The sequence below is a fragment of the Sceloporus occidentalis genome, unplaced genomic scaffold, assembly GCF_023333645.1.
Source record: "Sceloporus occidentalis isolate IW3139 unplaced genomic scaffold, rSceOcc1.0.p SCAF_3, whole genome shotgun sequence".
NCBI classification, from domain to species: Eukaryota; Metazoa; Chordata; class Lepidosauria; order Squamata; family Phrynosomatidae; genus Sceloporus; species Sceloporus occidentalis.
Genome location: NW_028316983.1, coordinates 69,550,157 through 69,566,264, shown reverse-complemented (window position 1 = coordinate 69,566,264; position 16,108 = coordinate 69,550,157). Strand labels below are relative to the sequence as shown.

Genomic DNA, 16,108 nt, shown 5'->3' with positions numbered 1-16,108 from the left:
TTTTTTTATTTATTTTTTATTTTTTTTATTTTTTTGAAAATATCACTAGTTTGGATTATGCTGAGAAGCATTAAGTATCCCTACTGGGAAAGAAGTGTCCACTACCAATGATTTTCAAGTTAACGTGCTTTTTCTAAGGGAATAACTGGAAGGAAAAATACTTTTTTGTTACTTTGATTTTTATGCTAGAAACGTCTCTTCTTGAAATTTCTGATCACACAAATCTATCTTTTTGTCTAGTCTTAACATTATAACCCCCAGATTTGCAGCCTACCCCTTTTTCTAAGACAATGGGGCAGCAGTGCCTGTCTGTATCTTTGTCTCAGATTCTCTTCATATCTATCCGCTCTGTCCCTTTCACTAACCCTATCCTCATCCCAATTCTAACATTTATATGCTATTGCCAGTGGATTGCTAACTATAAAGGCGCATTATGACAAAAGACCCTACTCCAACAGAAGTGGAAGATCTGGGGATAGCTACATACATAAATAACATGTGGAATCACTGCAGACCTCCCCACTAGTTAGTGCTGTTCTACACTGAGATACTTACCACGTGCAACACCCATATTGGGCCCCATCTTGAGTCGTGAATGTACATGGATGGTGGTGCTCCAGACTGCATCGCAAGCGAAGTGTCCAGGCATGAATTGCATTGTGGCAGCAAGATAGTCACGGGGCTGGTAACTCTCATCTACAGGGTAGTCTGCATAGGGGACAAGGCTATTCAGCTAGCAAGCTCACTTGAGTTGTTCCACAGCCAGCCCAACTACCCAGGATAAAAACTGACTGTAATGTGAAGTCTAAGGCTTTCGTGGCTTAAACTCTTCTAGAACATGGCCACATAGCTCGAAATACCCACAAAAAACTACTGACTGTAATCTCTCTTTTTTCTCTTATTAAAATACCCATGCCTCCAAATAAAATAAAAAAGCTTTAAAAAGAGAATCTATTGATCTTGGGCTGAAAAGCACGGCAGTAAATCACCAAAATGAAGTAAATAAAAAAAGCTAAGTGCAGAAAATTATTTATCCACTTGCAAGGTGCTAGTGGAATTGAAAAGGAATATCTTTCTGTACATTGTGGGAAATCTGCATATCTAATAGAAGCAAGGCACTGGAAAATTCCTGTAAGATTCTTATATCAGTGATGGAAAGACAGAAAATCTAAGCTGTAAGATCCAATATGTGGGAAAGAAAGATCATGCACACATACTATTTGAAGACCTACCATCAGTCCCAGTGCGCTGCCGGTAGGTATATGGGGTTTCACTTTTCCAGATATCTTCCTCACTCTCAGCAACCAGCAGAGAATTGCAAATGTGGCTGTCATGTAGATCTTGTAACAGCAACCGCTGAAGACAGAGAAACAGGACAACAAAGAGGGGCTCAATATAGACTCACTATTTCATGTAGACTTAGATGCAATTTTCTCACTCTTGGTCACAGCTGATAAAAACAGCTAATGTCTTGGAATTTGTACATGCTGTATGTTCAAGAAAAGCAACTTGCCTACATGGGCGATCATAGCAAGATTTATAGAATCGGGTGCATTTATCCAGCACATGAAAATCCAAACTTCCTTATTAAAAATGTCCAATGTCCAGCTCTCAAAATTAAGGTGAAAAGAGATAACTATACAGAATTTTAGTCACCATGTACCCACTTAAAAGCAGGGGTGGTAAACTAGAGTTACTTCCTATAACTGCAACTTTTGGGGGGATAGGGGTTGGCGCAAAATTTTATTTATTTATGTATGGAATTTATATCCCGACATTCTCTCAAGATGGCATTGAAGGTGGTTTACTATAATTGAAAAAAGATGAAGGTAAAACATTTTATCAAAGTTAAAAAAGAATTAAACAACAATTTTTAAAAATTTGATTGAAAACAGTTAAAAACACTTGAAACATATTTCAAACATACTTTCTGGTAAAAAAGTAAAAATATTAAAAACTCAGCAACCTTAACTTAATACACATACTACTGCTCCATGATTAAAATTCAATGGCCTGCTTGAATAAAAACTTCTTCATCTGCTGTAAGAGAGAGCAGATTGGGAATGGGTGATACTGTATAAAATTGCTGAACTGCACCATGTAGAGCCTTGCAGAGAGTCATCATAGCACAGTGGTTTGAGTGTTAAGACTACAATTGTGGAGACCAGGGTTCAAATCTCTGCTCAGTCATGGAAACTCCCTGGGTGACCTTCCACAGGTCATACCCTCTCAGCCTCAGAGAAAGGCAAAGACAAATTCCCTCTGAATAAATCTTCCCAAGAAAAGGGTCACCCTAAGTCAGAAATGTCTTGAAGGCACACAAAAAGATGGCACACCGAGGATATTATTTATTATTTTTGATTCTCTTTTTCTCACATGCAGGGTTGGGGGCATAAAGCCTTCTGAAGTTTGGAAAAGAGTGAGAATGGCCCCAGGTCTTCATAAGACTTCTTCAGACTCATATAAATGCTCTAAGATTAGAAAATATCAGGGTGATGATTCCAGTGGCCATAGGTGCTGCATTTTGAATTTACTCAATATTTGCAGAAACACTTAAAATTTGCTTTCAGCCAACTTGCAGAAATTCACTTTCCTATTTACAGAACTCTGCTGTTTAATCACTCTTCCAGCTGGGGAAGATACTCCTACCAGATAAAAGTCAGTGTGTTTAGCATACAAGAGTCCTACATACTTGGTTTACAATGCGGCAGATCTCGCCAACCTTCTTCACTACAGTATGGTGAAGACGCATACATTCCCCTTCCTCATTCTGTGTTACTTTCATTGCACTCATGCTGCTCCTGCACAGAAAGGAAAGGAAAGATCTCAGAGGCTCTCCCACCACTGGGAGCAATATGTTAAATGGACAGTATTTACTTGTTGCATGATTAACTGCCTGAACATAAATTAATAACAAAAGCAGTGGGATATGGTAGGTTAGAGTTAGAGAGCTGAAAGGTGCTAGAAACATATATGCCTTGGGAAGTGAAAGTGGGGTTTGGAGGAGATAGTAGGACCTAAGCTTAGGTCAAGGATTTAATATCTTTGTTTCCTTCTCTTCCCCTGCCCCATCCCCACCTGAGCACAAATCTAACAAGCATGGCTCTGCCAGCTCCATGATGGAAGGAACAAGTGGGAATACGAGCCAAGCCAGGAGCAATCAGTTGCAACTCTAAAATCAAGGGAGTAGGAAGATTGCACGATAAAAGTCGCATCTACACTCTCAGGAATCAGAACTCTGGGGGATGGCAGTGGGCTGGGAGGGTGGAGGAGAGGCTTTGAAAAAAGGATGTTACCGTGTGTGGGAATAGATTTCCACTCGGTCCTGGTGGATTCTTATAATCAGCCAGAAGTCAGGCATGAGGGGACATTTGGGTTCCATGTCACTGATTGCTACCTCTTCACATTCAGAATCACTGCTGCCACCATCATATCCTGGAAAATGAAAATGCATTCTGACTTTGGTGAGTGGCCCGTTCAACAAAATGCTAACTGTACAACTGGGCTCTTGGGAGTGCCTGGTTGTTCTCTTTGTCTATGAAGTGCCACAACTCAGTCAAAGGCTTTCCTCACCCTGGTAGCATCTATGTGCATTTAACTCTAATCACCATTAGCTTTAGCTCAGGTCACTAGGCATGGTGGAAGACATAATGCAATATCTATGGATGCTGTCAAGTTGGAAAAGTCTGGTGTAAATCACTATATAACTCCCCGGATTCATTTTGAATCTTCCCTTCCACAAAAGGATACCCACTCACCGAGCAAATCAGAATCCATACTACCTTGGCTTGACACCAGGCTTTGAACACGACTGGGGTGCTGCTTCCCACAACCTGTAGGGAAAGAAGTCAGAGGTTTCTGAGATTCTTTTCTATGTGTCAGTTGGATCCAACTCAACTGGGAATCTTCATTACAGTAATTAAGAAACAAGACTTAAAAGAAAAGGATGTCAATGTGACACGACACAACAAAGCTGTCGTATTTATCCTGAGTGCTGCATAGATTGTTTGATGCAAGAAAGTAAGTCAGATGGACTTCATAAAGAAACCCAAAGGCAAGACATATGCCAGCCTTTTAGAGCTTATGATTTCATGAGTCTCACAACACTGAAGTTGTTTTGATTACAGAAAAATCAATATTTGTGTAAAGACATAACTCTAACAACCACCCTTAGAGGAAGAAGAACCTTTACTTTTATAACCAGGCTTGGAGTAAATTTGCTGACTTACAGTTCTCTCGAGTATGGAGTAGCTTATTTTTGTTGAAACATTCCGAATAAGCAATTTAAAATACTAGAGAGTAATGAAGACAGGAAAGTACAGCAATGTAATAAAAGCATAACATAACAACACATAACAAAATCCACCAAAAGTCACCTGAAGAAACTATGCAGTAGGTGAAACCAAAACACTTTTATCAAAAAAGGATTTGAGAATTTAAAAGCAATATGGACACCAAGTGTTTGCCACTTTTAGTATAATCCTTCCATTTCTGAGAGGCTGGCTTAGAATAACACCTCACCTTCCTTCCCAGGGATCACAGAATCTGTCAGGCTTGTTACAGATGGTGTTGCTGAGGGAGATTTCTCACTATTCCATTTATCTGAGGAATAAGGCAGAGCTTGTGGATGGGTTACAGGAGGCTCTTCCTCCATAGAACTACGTGCCGAAGTACTGACTTGATCCAGACGTGGAACTTCACCTAACACCTGCATCACAACAAAGAGGGGGTAAATCTTATTTCATGATTCATGATTCACCCTTCTAACAATTTTCCTTGCATCTCCAAGAATACAAACTAAACAGCTGGTATTTCTCATTTGAGACAGATGCTTCTAGTCACCTACCTCATCATGCACACAGCTACTTGTACCAAGGAATTCAACAGTATCCAGCCCAGCCTTCGTCTCACTTGTTGGCCATGCCCAGAGACCATGAGCTTCCTCAGAGGGAACAGAACAGGGCAAGCAGCTTTCTGTTTTGCTGCTGCCATCACACCTTCCTCCTGTCATGGTGCTCTCAAGTGTTACTGAAGGACTGGGCCCACCTATTGGAGCATGTAGACGGCTGACAGAAACATAGTAGAAATCATTCCCCTCAGCATTAAGCACATAGCCAGGTAGGGTCATTCTCTGGAACTCCTGCAACCGAACAAAAGATTCTCAGTGACAGAAAAAACGCAAAAAGTGTGTATTTTATAGATGCAAGTCAAGCTAGAGTGGAAGTCTTGAGGTAGGAAACTAACTACAGAGGGTGTTGTTCATGAGCCAGGAACTGAAGATCTAAGGCAGGGGTAGGCAACCTGTGGCCCGCGGGCCGGATGCGGCCCGGCGAGGCCTTGGGACCAGCCCCAGCCCGGTCCTGCTGCCGATTGCCACCGGGGCCTTTGGGGGGCAATTGTCTATAGAAGCCTCAGAAACATGCATTTATATTAACATTTTTTTAAAAATCAGCAAATTTTTTCATGTGTCCTCCATTTTTTTAAAAAAAGTGTCTTCCATTTGAAAATTTTGTCCTACATTTGTCCTGGTTTATTTATATATTTAATTTTTTTAAAAAATTATTTAATTATTTGTTTTTTGGCTTCGGCCCCCCAGTTGTCTGAAGGACAGCAACCTGGCCCCCGGCTCAAAAAGATTGCCTACCCCTGATCTAAGGACTATGGGCAATAAAAAGCACACGTTTATAAAAGGGAAAGAAGGAAGAATGGTAAAGAATAAAGCCTCACTTACTTCCCGAAACCTTTCCAGTGAGCTCTCAGGCCCAAACACAAACTGCAAAGGAACAGCCTCACAGTGGCAACTTGGGCGGCCTTGAGAACTGTAGACATGGGTAGCCACACGGCTCAAGATGTCAGTAGAAACTGGATGTGAATGGCGCAATGCTGATACAATCTCATCATCCAAGAGCCAGCGGATCTGAAATACCAATAACACAGCAAATGTCAGATAGAAAAGCATAGAGCACAGATTCTATTGTGGGTTTGCTTCTAGCACCTGTATTCCAAGCCTCATCCTTGGCCAGGCAACACTTTAGGGTGTGATAAGACATAAGAGAGGCTTCATGCAGCTTGACTGTCTTCTTTGTCTTACAAAAATCCAACTGAATGGGGCAGATGGACTCACCTCTATCATTGTAGCTTCAACAGCTTGTCTGTGTACTCCAGGAAGATTAGAGAGTGCCGGGTGCCTTGAAAAGAAGGCAAGAATGAGATCATCAGGCACAGTGGCCTGTTATTTGTTTAAGCCAGCATTAAAAAGTGAAAAATAAAGTGGATCAATACCCATCATCCACAACTGAAGGGAGCCTGTCCAAGGTATGCATAAGCTCTTCATCAGAGCGGAAGGAGGAAGGGCGCCCTGGGGAACGGGTGAAAGAGACACTGCTCTCAGAGGTATACCTGTAAGGAGAGGGAAGAATCACTGGTCTGCCTCCCTGCTCTTTAGTCTATTTTTACAAATTGTGGCTTTAGAAGGCTTCAAAGTTCCCCCCACCACAACCCCCCACTTTCAATGCTGCAGTCCCACCTATTGTGATGCAAATCGTTCACCATTTCAATCTCTAATGGAAGGGTCAGGACAAAAATGTCCAGGGTCACACAGAGGTCAGAGAGATCAATAGTATGCAGTGCCCTACAGCTCTCAAGGCAGGCCAGCACCTCTCCTAGAAGAACCAACAGATATCATTAAGGTAAGAGAATACTATGTATACCCAAATGCCTAAAGAGGAAGTTAAGACTACAGGCTCCTGCTCCCTCCCCTTCCTTTGGAAATTTCAGTCTTGCAATTGCCAACAGCCTGTAGCCCAGCCATGTGCTCCCTCCCATATCAAATCCCAAACCCATTTGTTTCCATTTACCCAGGCAGGTAGGCAGTGAGCGAACAGGCATGGAACCATGCTGGCTACGAAGCTTCACAGAGCAGGTCAGATGCATAAAGAGAGGTGGCATATCTTGTTCTAGCATCTCCTGCTCTGCCAGAGAATCTCCCAGAATGCTGAAGGAGTCCTCATCCTGGTTAACAGTGTTGGAGTCTGACAGGGAGTCCGTTTCTAGTAATTCATGGTCCAACCGCTCCCGGTATTCCACCTCCAGTTCTGGGTCACTTTCAGTGCAGATGCCGCAGGCAGATGTATTTCCTATATCAGAAGAAAGCAGAGCCTTAGTGTTAAAAAGCTGAAATAAAGGAAGATACTTCCTTCAGGGCATCATGGGTCTGTGGGAAAAATGGATCTGGAGGCCTCAGAAATGGTTAACTTGTTGGCAAAGTGGAACATTCACTTCACATATTCCAAGAAGCACTGTCAGACAGATTTGTAAGGTTGGGAGAGATTGGGATATTGAACAACATAGCATGAAGGTCCATTCTAGTCTCAAGCTAGGCAAAATATCGTTAAAACCTAGTTTTCTATTGGTCCTCATCTTCTCCTGCTTTAGTTTCTTCACAAGCCAAGACACAGGAAAGTATAGAAAAGACCCACACCTCAAGAAAAGAATTAAGATTTTGCCATCATGGGTGGGACTGGATGGCTCCTTTTCTTTGACCAAAATGGACCTTCACGCTAAGTACTCTGATCTGCCATCCAGGAATTAGATCTAGCCAAGCACATTTGGGTGGGAGGTGGCAATTAGGTGTTTCAGGGAGATATGCTTTGTTGAAGAACCCTTCTACTGAAGGAGACTCTGGCTCATGTAAACTTGTATAGTGTTTAGTAAATGTGGCTGGAGTACCCCATTTGTGGCTGCTCCGCAAATTTCCTCTAAGGATGCACTGGCAGAAAAGGAAGCAGTTGTGAATGTTGATCTAGTACAGTGTGCTATTACATTGAGGTTTTAGAAGACCAAAGGTCTTGCAGGTCAAAAAGATGCATGTTTTAATCCATCTGATTAGTGTGGCAAAATATGTCTTTATTCCCAAGGTTGTGGGAGGAAATGAGACATAAAGGGGCTGTGATGTTCCTAGATGATCTGGAGGCTTTCTGTCCAGAACTTCCTTGTTATGAATTTGTTTATGAATTTGAGATCTAGAACTATGTGGATGCCATCCCCTTTTTTGTATACAATAAAGAAGATAGCATAGACTTTGGTGAAGCAATCAGTGGGAGGTACATGTTCTATAGCTCCCAGATCTATGAGACAGGATATGGCCTGCTGAAATGCTAGAACTTTTGTGTAATACTTTGATTTTAGATACTGTAAGAAGCAGTGCCCTGAAGTTTGGTGAAACTCTATGGTATATCTTTTGTTTATTGTCCATAACACCCACTGATCTACTGTGGAGGCCTCTCACTGATCCGATGTGGAGGCATGGCAGGAGGAGGGTAGCCTTCCTCCTATCTGATTGGCCTGACAGTCACAAGGTGTTTTTATTCCTTGGTGGTTGGTTTCCTGACTGAGGGGCATGGGTGGATCCCTTAGGTTGCTAGGGAAAGAGAAGGGCTAAAAGACTGCAATGGCAACTTAATCTTTCTTTTCACCTCCATCTTTTGTAGAGAAGGCATAGATTTCTTTTTATGCATGGTCTCTATGAAGATCTTTAAGAGCCTCTTTGTCAAAGAGCAGATTACTCATGAAAGGGACTGTAGCTAGATTTGCTCAGGATTGCATGTCTGCATTCTAGTGTTTGAGCCAGACTGATGTTCTCACTACTGTAGATTGAGCAATGTGAGAATAATAATGAGTCTCTAGTGGTATCTGCTACAAAGGTGTAGGCTTCGTAGATTTTTTTTAGAAGGGACCTGTACAGATATTTTAGATCTAGCTTTTGGTTGATAAAATATCCTGAACTCAGAGCTCTGGATATCAGGGAGAGGCTGTGAAAAAAAGCTCTGATGGAGAGGGTCAGACGCCTCAGTGGAGCATTTAAGTGTTACATCTGCCTTTTTTTTAATTTGGCGCCTTACTCATTTCCTGCCTTGAGTAGGTGAATTCCACTGTGATTTAATGAGCTCTTTTAATTTGGAGTGGAAGAAAGTTGCTTATAAACAAGTTACAGGTTTACGGAACATAGCATTGCCTCATGAGGTGGTATCAGCAGGCATAGAGCCTGAGATGGAGGCAGCTTGTATGGGCATTTTGTAATCCAAGAGCTGCAACTGCTTCTAATAAAAGACTGGCAAAATCACCTAAATTAAAATGTCCCTCTATTGTTCCTCCTGCTCCCCAGTGTCTGACCATTCCTCTGCTCTAAAAGAGCTGAGTCTTTCAGAGATGTTGAATATCGAGAAGCTACATCTAAATTGTGATGAGCATGGGAGCCATGAGCTCTTGCTACAAATGAGACTGAGGGCCGAAACAGACTGGCCAAAAGGGGCAGAGTGACAGATCAGGGCCACAGATTCAGCTCTTTCCGGAACAAAAAGAAGAGGCAAAATGCTGCTCTTTTTTTCACCAGAAAAAAGGGCGCCCTTTTCACCACCCTGTCTTTTTGGCACTCCTGCAGTATGTGGCATCTAAACACCACGCTCTCTAAATAGTCAGGTGGATGGATGGCCGCTTCCTGCTGCCTTGGGGGTGTGTGTTTTGCATATGCCATACCCCCAAGCTCTTGGGAAACTGGCATATATTGCTGGTCTGTTCCAGCCCTGAGAAGAGTTCTCAGCTAATATAAATTGCACTGGCTTGCAGGATGTTTATTATGTTTGTTGGCCACTTTCTTCCATAGCCAGAGAGAAGCAGAGAATGGGGGAACTGATGGAAGTGAGGAGGTAAACAAAGTCCCAGGTCTTTTAGCTGCTGTACAGGAGGATGAGGTTGGTTCATCCATTTCAGGTCCTTTGCTACCATAGAGGAAATATACTTGGGTCTGGTATTATGGTCAAAAAGTGGCATGGGCACAGTCACTGGAGGAGATTGAAGGCTGCCCTGCCCAAAATAGCTGGTGTCAGTAACCTAGGCTTCAAAATGGCCACTGTGAGAGGCTACCTTGTGTGAATACACTATTTTTGACTTGAGGACAATTTGAGGCTGCAGTATCTATGAGAAGGATCTGTGGAGTCAGAAGAGAAGCAGCCCTGTTGGGAGTCAGCTTCTCCCTTTCCCTCTGTGTCTGCCTCTGAGTTATCATTCTCTCTAGAGTTTTTTTTTTAGAAGTGGAGGCTTCAGACTCAAAAGTCTTGCCCAACTGCCCCACTTCACTTGTTTTAGAGGCATGGGGTGGATCCACTTCAATATGGATCACATCAGCAGCTTTGTCAGCATCAACAGCCTTTGAAGGGGCAGCCATTGCCACAGGGGTTGTTGCTGTGTGCCAGACCTAGGGGAGGTAGCTAAGAGTGCATGCATGTCTCTGACTATACTAATATGCTTTTCCCATCCCAAAGGGGGCCTGTTGAAGAAAAGGTGCAAAGGCAAAAGAAAGAAAAGGGGACTGGGAGATGGGAAGGGAAAAGCTATGGTGCAAAAGACTACGTGAACTTTTTTAAAAAAGAGTTTGGGCAAAGAATTTGAAAAAAAACAGACAGTTATAGAGAAAGGAGAAGAATAAGTTGAAGGTAAAAGAAGACAGAGCAAGAGGTGGTGATGACCAATAGAAAGCTAAGTTTAAAATGAGTGATATTTTGCCTAAATTTGCTGGTGACAGGAGTTAACCCATTCATGGATGGCTTCTTTTCTACCAGCTGAGAATATGTGATGCCTGAAACAAATTAGAGAAACTTCATACCAGTACATAATATGGGAGAACAAACATTCATGCCAGTGGCAGAACTGGAACAAATTAAACATGCATGTACATGAACTTTCCTTAATTCTGCATTCTACAGAGGCAAATTGTGGGGATATTATGCAAGGCAATATACGAGACAGGAAAGGTTTGGGAGTATGCCTGCCAGGCCAACCTAAGACTCCCATACCTCCACGTTGGGTGATAAGGTGCACTGCCACCACTCAAAATATTCATTCAGCCTGGGGGAAGCCAGACCAAACTCCTAAGATTCTAAGAGTCAAGGGAATAAACAGGTCTAGAGACACTGGCATGCTCTTGTCTAGAGACTTAAATAAATGTTTTATGCAGCAGCATGTGACCAAAGGTCTGGATTTCATACCAGGCAATTCCCAGAACAAGACACACTCTCAATCAAATTAAGTTGATAGACTGATTTGCAAGGGATTGAAGGAGAGGAAGGATAAGTATACACTATCAGAATATACTTTTGGAGATACAGTGGAGGGGGGAAAAACCAAAGGTAGACTTAAGGTAACAATACTTCCCAAGTCACTAAGGAAGATCTAGGAACATAAGAATAGAGTATGCACAGAGTGCAAACTACAGTGTCCGTAAAAGCAAGACAAGTTGCAAAGCAATTTATAAAGCAATAAGCAAGAGACAAAATATTAGCTAATCAGAAGACCTGAAGACCAGAACCTTCTTGCTCATTAGCCTACATAGCAGTTCTAATCTGTAACCATTTTAGAAAAAAGTGCTTCAAGACTGGTAAGCTTGCTTATGATTTTGCCCAAACCAAAAGCAAGCCATCCTAGTATAAGTAATCAATAGATTGTCTAGGAAACTTATCAACTTACAGAAAACCGAAGTTTTCTTAACTGGTACATAAGTTTTTAACAAACTGTACACTGTCCAAAGAGCATTAACATTTGCCTTATGTAATCTTAAAGAAAAATCATTTCCTTATGTATCGCACTTTTAAACTGCCTAGTAAACATTATCTGGTTAATGTATGCTTGTCTACACATGGCTGGGTCATCTTGTCTGGTGAGTCATTCTCACATGAGAAAGGTACAATTGTAATGGGGCATGAGTAGTAATATTAGTGAGATCACTGAGACAAAGGATTACACTGTTGAATAAGCACATTGTATGAATATTTGATCAATGCTCTTTATCAACACACTGTACTTTATTACGAAAATTCTCATTAATATTTATTCCCATCCCTTTTTAAAACCACTGTGTTTTTCTCCTTCAGATTGCAAGTTGGCTAGTTTATCTTCTTAGGTAATATTAAAGAGGTGGAGAACCTTTCTAGCCATGGTGCCATGTTCCAACTTCAGGCTGTCACTGCAGTTTTATTCTCTATTTGACTCGTTTTTCCTGATCAACTTTTATTGATTTGCCTGCCTACCATGTTTAAGAATTCATAGATTACACTACATTACATAAAGGGGTTCCATTAAAAGGCTCAAAATTACAGAAGTAATCAAATGCATTTTGTCAAATCAGGGACGTATTCAAACATTGTCTGAAGAAACACATCCGATTTGAAACTGCATTAAAAATTACACCAAAATGGAAACTTCAATACTTTTGAGCTCACTGTAAGAAGCAGTGGGGTGATTAATAAGTCAAGATAACAACAATATCCTTACTCGTGTCAAAACATTAACACTGTTCAAAATCATTGAAACTGGTTCCAGTTTAAACATACAAACTATCTAGCTGCAAAAAGCCAGTCAGTTTTTCCACAACAAAAATCATAAAGTCATATCCAGGATTATTTTATTCTAGTTTACTGTAAACAACCAAGTGCCAGTAAATATTTTCAAAATAATACAAACCAACCTTACCCTAAATTTTGAGTATTTCTCTAGCTTCCATATAGCAGCAAGCCTAAATTGAAAAGGAGCTCAAGACTCCATTCCAGCAGGAGCAATTCTATATGTACCATATATACTCAACTAAAAGTGGATGCCATGTATAGGTTGAGGGCAGGTTTTGGGGGCAAAATTAGCAATTTTGATATTATCCAAAGATAAGTTGAAGCTATCCCTTCCTCTCCCTCCCTCGGGAAACATGCAGGCTGAGAAAGAGGAGGGAAGGCAAACGTTTGCCTCCCCCCAACCTTTCTTCAGCCCGGCTGTCCCTTCGGAGGACACCCAGGCTGAGGAAGAGGAGAGAAGGCAAACGTTTGCCCCCCAAGCCTTTGTGCAACACCCGGGCTGAAGAAGCAGCTTGAGGGACAAGCCTATTACCATATTGACTCATGTATATGTTGACCTAGTTTTTTGGGGCATAAATGTCTCGGCTTACAGTCAAGTATATATGGCAAACCTTACCAGTTTGTCCCTATGCCAGAGTTTATAGGCATTCAAAACATCACCAATCTGCAAAGGAAAGCTCCTGTGCAATGCAAAATCTTCCAGGACCCCATCAGCATTTCAAGCATTGAACTGCTCTTTATCTCTGATTTAACGACAGAAGAAAGTCCTTCCAAAACTTCCCTCCAGCTAGGCCTGCACTCTGTTCTGCCTGCCTTGACTTTCTTGAGTAGTTGGATCTGCGCTTCAGGATCTAAACCCTCATTCCTGCAAGCAAATAAGGGGTCTAGGTCTAAATTTGCAGGGTATGAGAGAGACACCTGGGGTGTCTTCTGATGCTATTGTTTCAGTTATGACATCAACCTTTAGCAGTTCTTATGCCAACAAGCTTTGAAGTTTTGGGCTGCGGGATTATGGCAACATTTTGAATGTTGCAACTGAATTCCAAGGCTCATAAACAATTTTAATATAAAACAGATAAGATGGACTCCACATCCCTTCAGCCACTAGCTAGCATAGCGAACAGGCATTGATGATTGGAACTGGATCGTATTATTATTATTATTATTATTATTATTATTATTATTCATTTTTAAAACACATATATAAAATTCCTCCACATTCAAGTCCTAAACATAATACATAATATAACTACAAAAACAATTACCACCCAACTACAAATAACAGATACTCAGACAAATAGACAACACTTACATAAAGTTCACATACAAAGATCCAACTGGATCCAACATAATCAGAAACACTTTAGTTCTCTACCCACGATCTAAATGAAACAATGGTGGAGTGGCTCTAGCAGCAGAATAGTGTTGGGCAAAGTGTGGCTTCTTACATGCCCTTAGAAATTCCTAGTATTCTTCACTGTTGGGGATGTTGGTGAGGGCTGATGGGAGCTGTAGTCCAAAGACATTTGGAGCACCATAGGTTGCCCATCTCTTGTCCACACCAATATCTTTCTAATACCAACTTGTAATTATAGATCAGTTGAGAATTCAGAGAAACAAACAATTCTAAGAAAGAAAGAAAAAACCCTGCACAAAAAAAACACAAAAAAACAAAACAAAACAAAAACCCTGCACATCTATCTTGGTTGACTCTATCTCTGTGTAAACTACACAGTGCCAAAGTCTTGCTTGCAACTCCATTGCTTTGGCTCCTCCAGAGCACCATTTCACAGACTCTTCTTCTTGCATATTTAGGTCTCCTGAATTGAGACAAAAAGTGACTTATCACCATTAGCTATAAAGACTCTGACTTATATGCATACATTCAGTCCCCCCAAGAATAAGAAAAAAGAAAAAAAGAAAAGAAATTCTGTATCACTACATTACATATAAATGTGGTACCGTCACCAACCGTTATAGCAGCCCACAACAGTGTAGGGTGAGGAACAAATCCCATACCTTCATCAGCTGCCAGATCAGTTTCTGAGCTTTCCAAGTCTTCACTGCCTTTCCTATCTGCATGGTCCTGTGAGATCTCCTCCTGAGCAGGGATGACAAACAAGTTGTGTAAGTCATACAAAGTCTAGGTACTCTATCCTTCCTTGCTCATATTTTAATGGCCTTCAGGGCCCCTCCCAAGACAAGATGTCAAAGATACAAGCATAAGTTCCTACCTCTTTTTTGGTAGAAGGAGGACAATAGAAGAAATAATGAGGATTAGATGGCACTGGTTTAAAATGTAAGCTACCGATCTCCAAGAACTTCTCCTAGAAGAGAAAGGAGGAAAGGGAGAAGATGGCATGTTTTGATTGTTATAGCCATCATTTGTAAATGCATCCAAAATGAAACATTTTCTCTCTTACCTGGATGATCCGGTGTAAATCAGTGTGGCCTTGGCAGGGCTGGCTGCTGTCTAGTAGTGAGAGAGGGAACTCTGGACAGTGACTCTGGCTAGGTTCCTGGGAAGGGCAGGCAGAAATCTGGGAATCTGGTTCACTGAAATCCTCTGTCTCAACACTATACAATGTAGGTGCAAGAAAGTCATGTCAGTCAACAAAGACCCATATGTTCAAATACAGTGTGTCCTCGCCTTACGCGGGGATCCGTTCCGGATCCCGCCGCGTAAGGCGAATTCCGCCTATGCTCGAGCCCCATTGTTTCCAATGGGGCTCGTGCACAGTGGCCGCAGCAGCATGGCGGCGGCGGGGCGCAACGGCCGTGTGCACCCATTCAATTGAATGGGATGCGCCGCCCCTTCCGCCCTGCGCGCGCCCCGCGGCTTGAGCGCATATGCTCAAGCCGCGTATGGCGCGGGCGCGCTGTACTCATCTCTTAAGCACCAAATCTTATTTCCCTTCAGTTAGTAGCAACTCACATGTGCATTCTATTCTTCCAAATGGATCAATGGGTTAGGAATCAAGGATAGTTAGATACAAATACAGGCAACTCACAATACTACTTTTATTTGGACAGGAGTCTTCTAGAGCAGGATCCATGAAGAAAATCCTACTGAAATCTAGGATTCCTCAAATAAATTTCAGAGTCATCCCTCAAAAGTTGCATAGCCTGTTCTATCAAAACACAGGAATGTAAAATCAGCTTTCTTTAGCCCAGGTGTGGGTGAAAAGTAGCACAGGTCCAAAGGCCTGGCTTACTAGCATGGGGTATTCCACTCTCCCTATCAAAGTATTACATATAAGCTGATCCCACATGACTACTTCAAATAAGGACAGGTTGCTTATCTGTAACTATAGTTCTTTGAGAAGTCATCTGTGAACTCTCACAAGCAGGCGCATAATATATGTTTTGGCAGTAGCCTCACCTACTTCCTTAATGTCTGACTAATGTGCTTCCTGCCTAAATCCTCAGTTCCCTGGACACCAAAGCAACAGCAAAGGTCTAAGAAAAAGAAAAACACAACAAGAGAAGGATGGGAAGGGTTATGTGAGTTCACAGAGGACCACTCGAAGAACTACAGTTACAGGTAAGCAATCTGTCCTCATTCTTTGTGGTCTCTGCCACTCACACAAATTGGAGACTAGTAAGCTACTAACTATAGGAGAAGGGGGTGTCATGCAACACAGAAGAAGAGAAGTGCATAAGGCAAGTCCGATCTGAGTAAATCTGAAAATCAGTCAAAAAGACAACCAACA

At 41.8% G+C, this 16,108-nt stretch overlaps 1 protein-coding gene across 7 annotated transcripts in view; it reads right to left on the bottom strand.

Annotated features, from left to right (window-relative positions):
* SZT2 (SZT2 subunit of KICSTOR complex) overlaps positions 1–16,108 on the bottom strand; it is a 106,156-nt gene that overhangs the window by 29,399 nt on the left and 60,649 nt on the right. For all 7 annotated transcript variants that reach the window (XR_016280440.1, XM_089514939.1, XM_089514938.1 and 4 more), the window contains 15 exons: positions 14,819–14,972; positions 14,630–14,722; positions 14,415–14,496; positions 6,858–7,136; positions 6,527–6,662; positions 6,283–6,399; positions 6,125–6,188; positions 5,732–5,917; positions 4,847–5,140; positions 4,522–4,708; positions 3,759–3,833; positions 3,297–3,435; positions 2,693–2,801; positions 1,233–1,356; positions 556–708 (listed from right to left, as the gene is read on the bottom strand). Coding sequence is in view for 6 of the 7 variants with exons in the window: in XM_089514939.1 (XP_089371065.1) it covers positions 556–708; positions 1,233–1,356; positions 2,693–2,801; positions 3,297–3,435; positions 3,759–3,833; positions 4,522–4,708; positions 4,847–5,140; positions 5,732–5,917; positions 6,125–6,188; positions 6,283–6,399; positions 6,527–6,662; positions 6,858–7,136; positions 14,415–14,496; positions 14,630–14,722; positions 14,819–14,972 (2,192 nt within the window). In the remaining variant the exon portion in view is untranslated. The remainder of the gene's footprint in view (positions 1–555; positions 709–1,232; positions 1,357–2,692; positions 2,802–3,296; positions 3,436–3,758; positions 3,834–4,521; positions 4,709–4,846; positions 5,141–5,731; positions 5,918–6,124; positions 6,189–6,282; positions 6,400–6,526; positions 6,663–6,857; positions 7,137–14,414; positions 14,497–14,629; positions 14,723–14,818; positions 14,973–16,108) is intronic.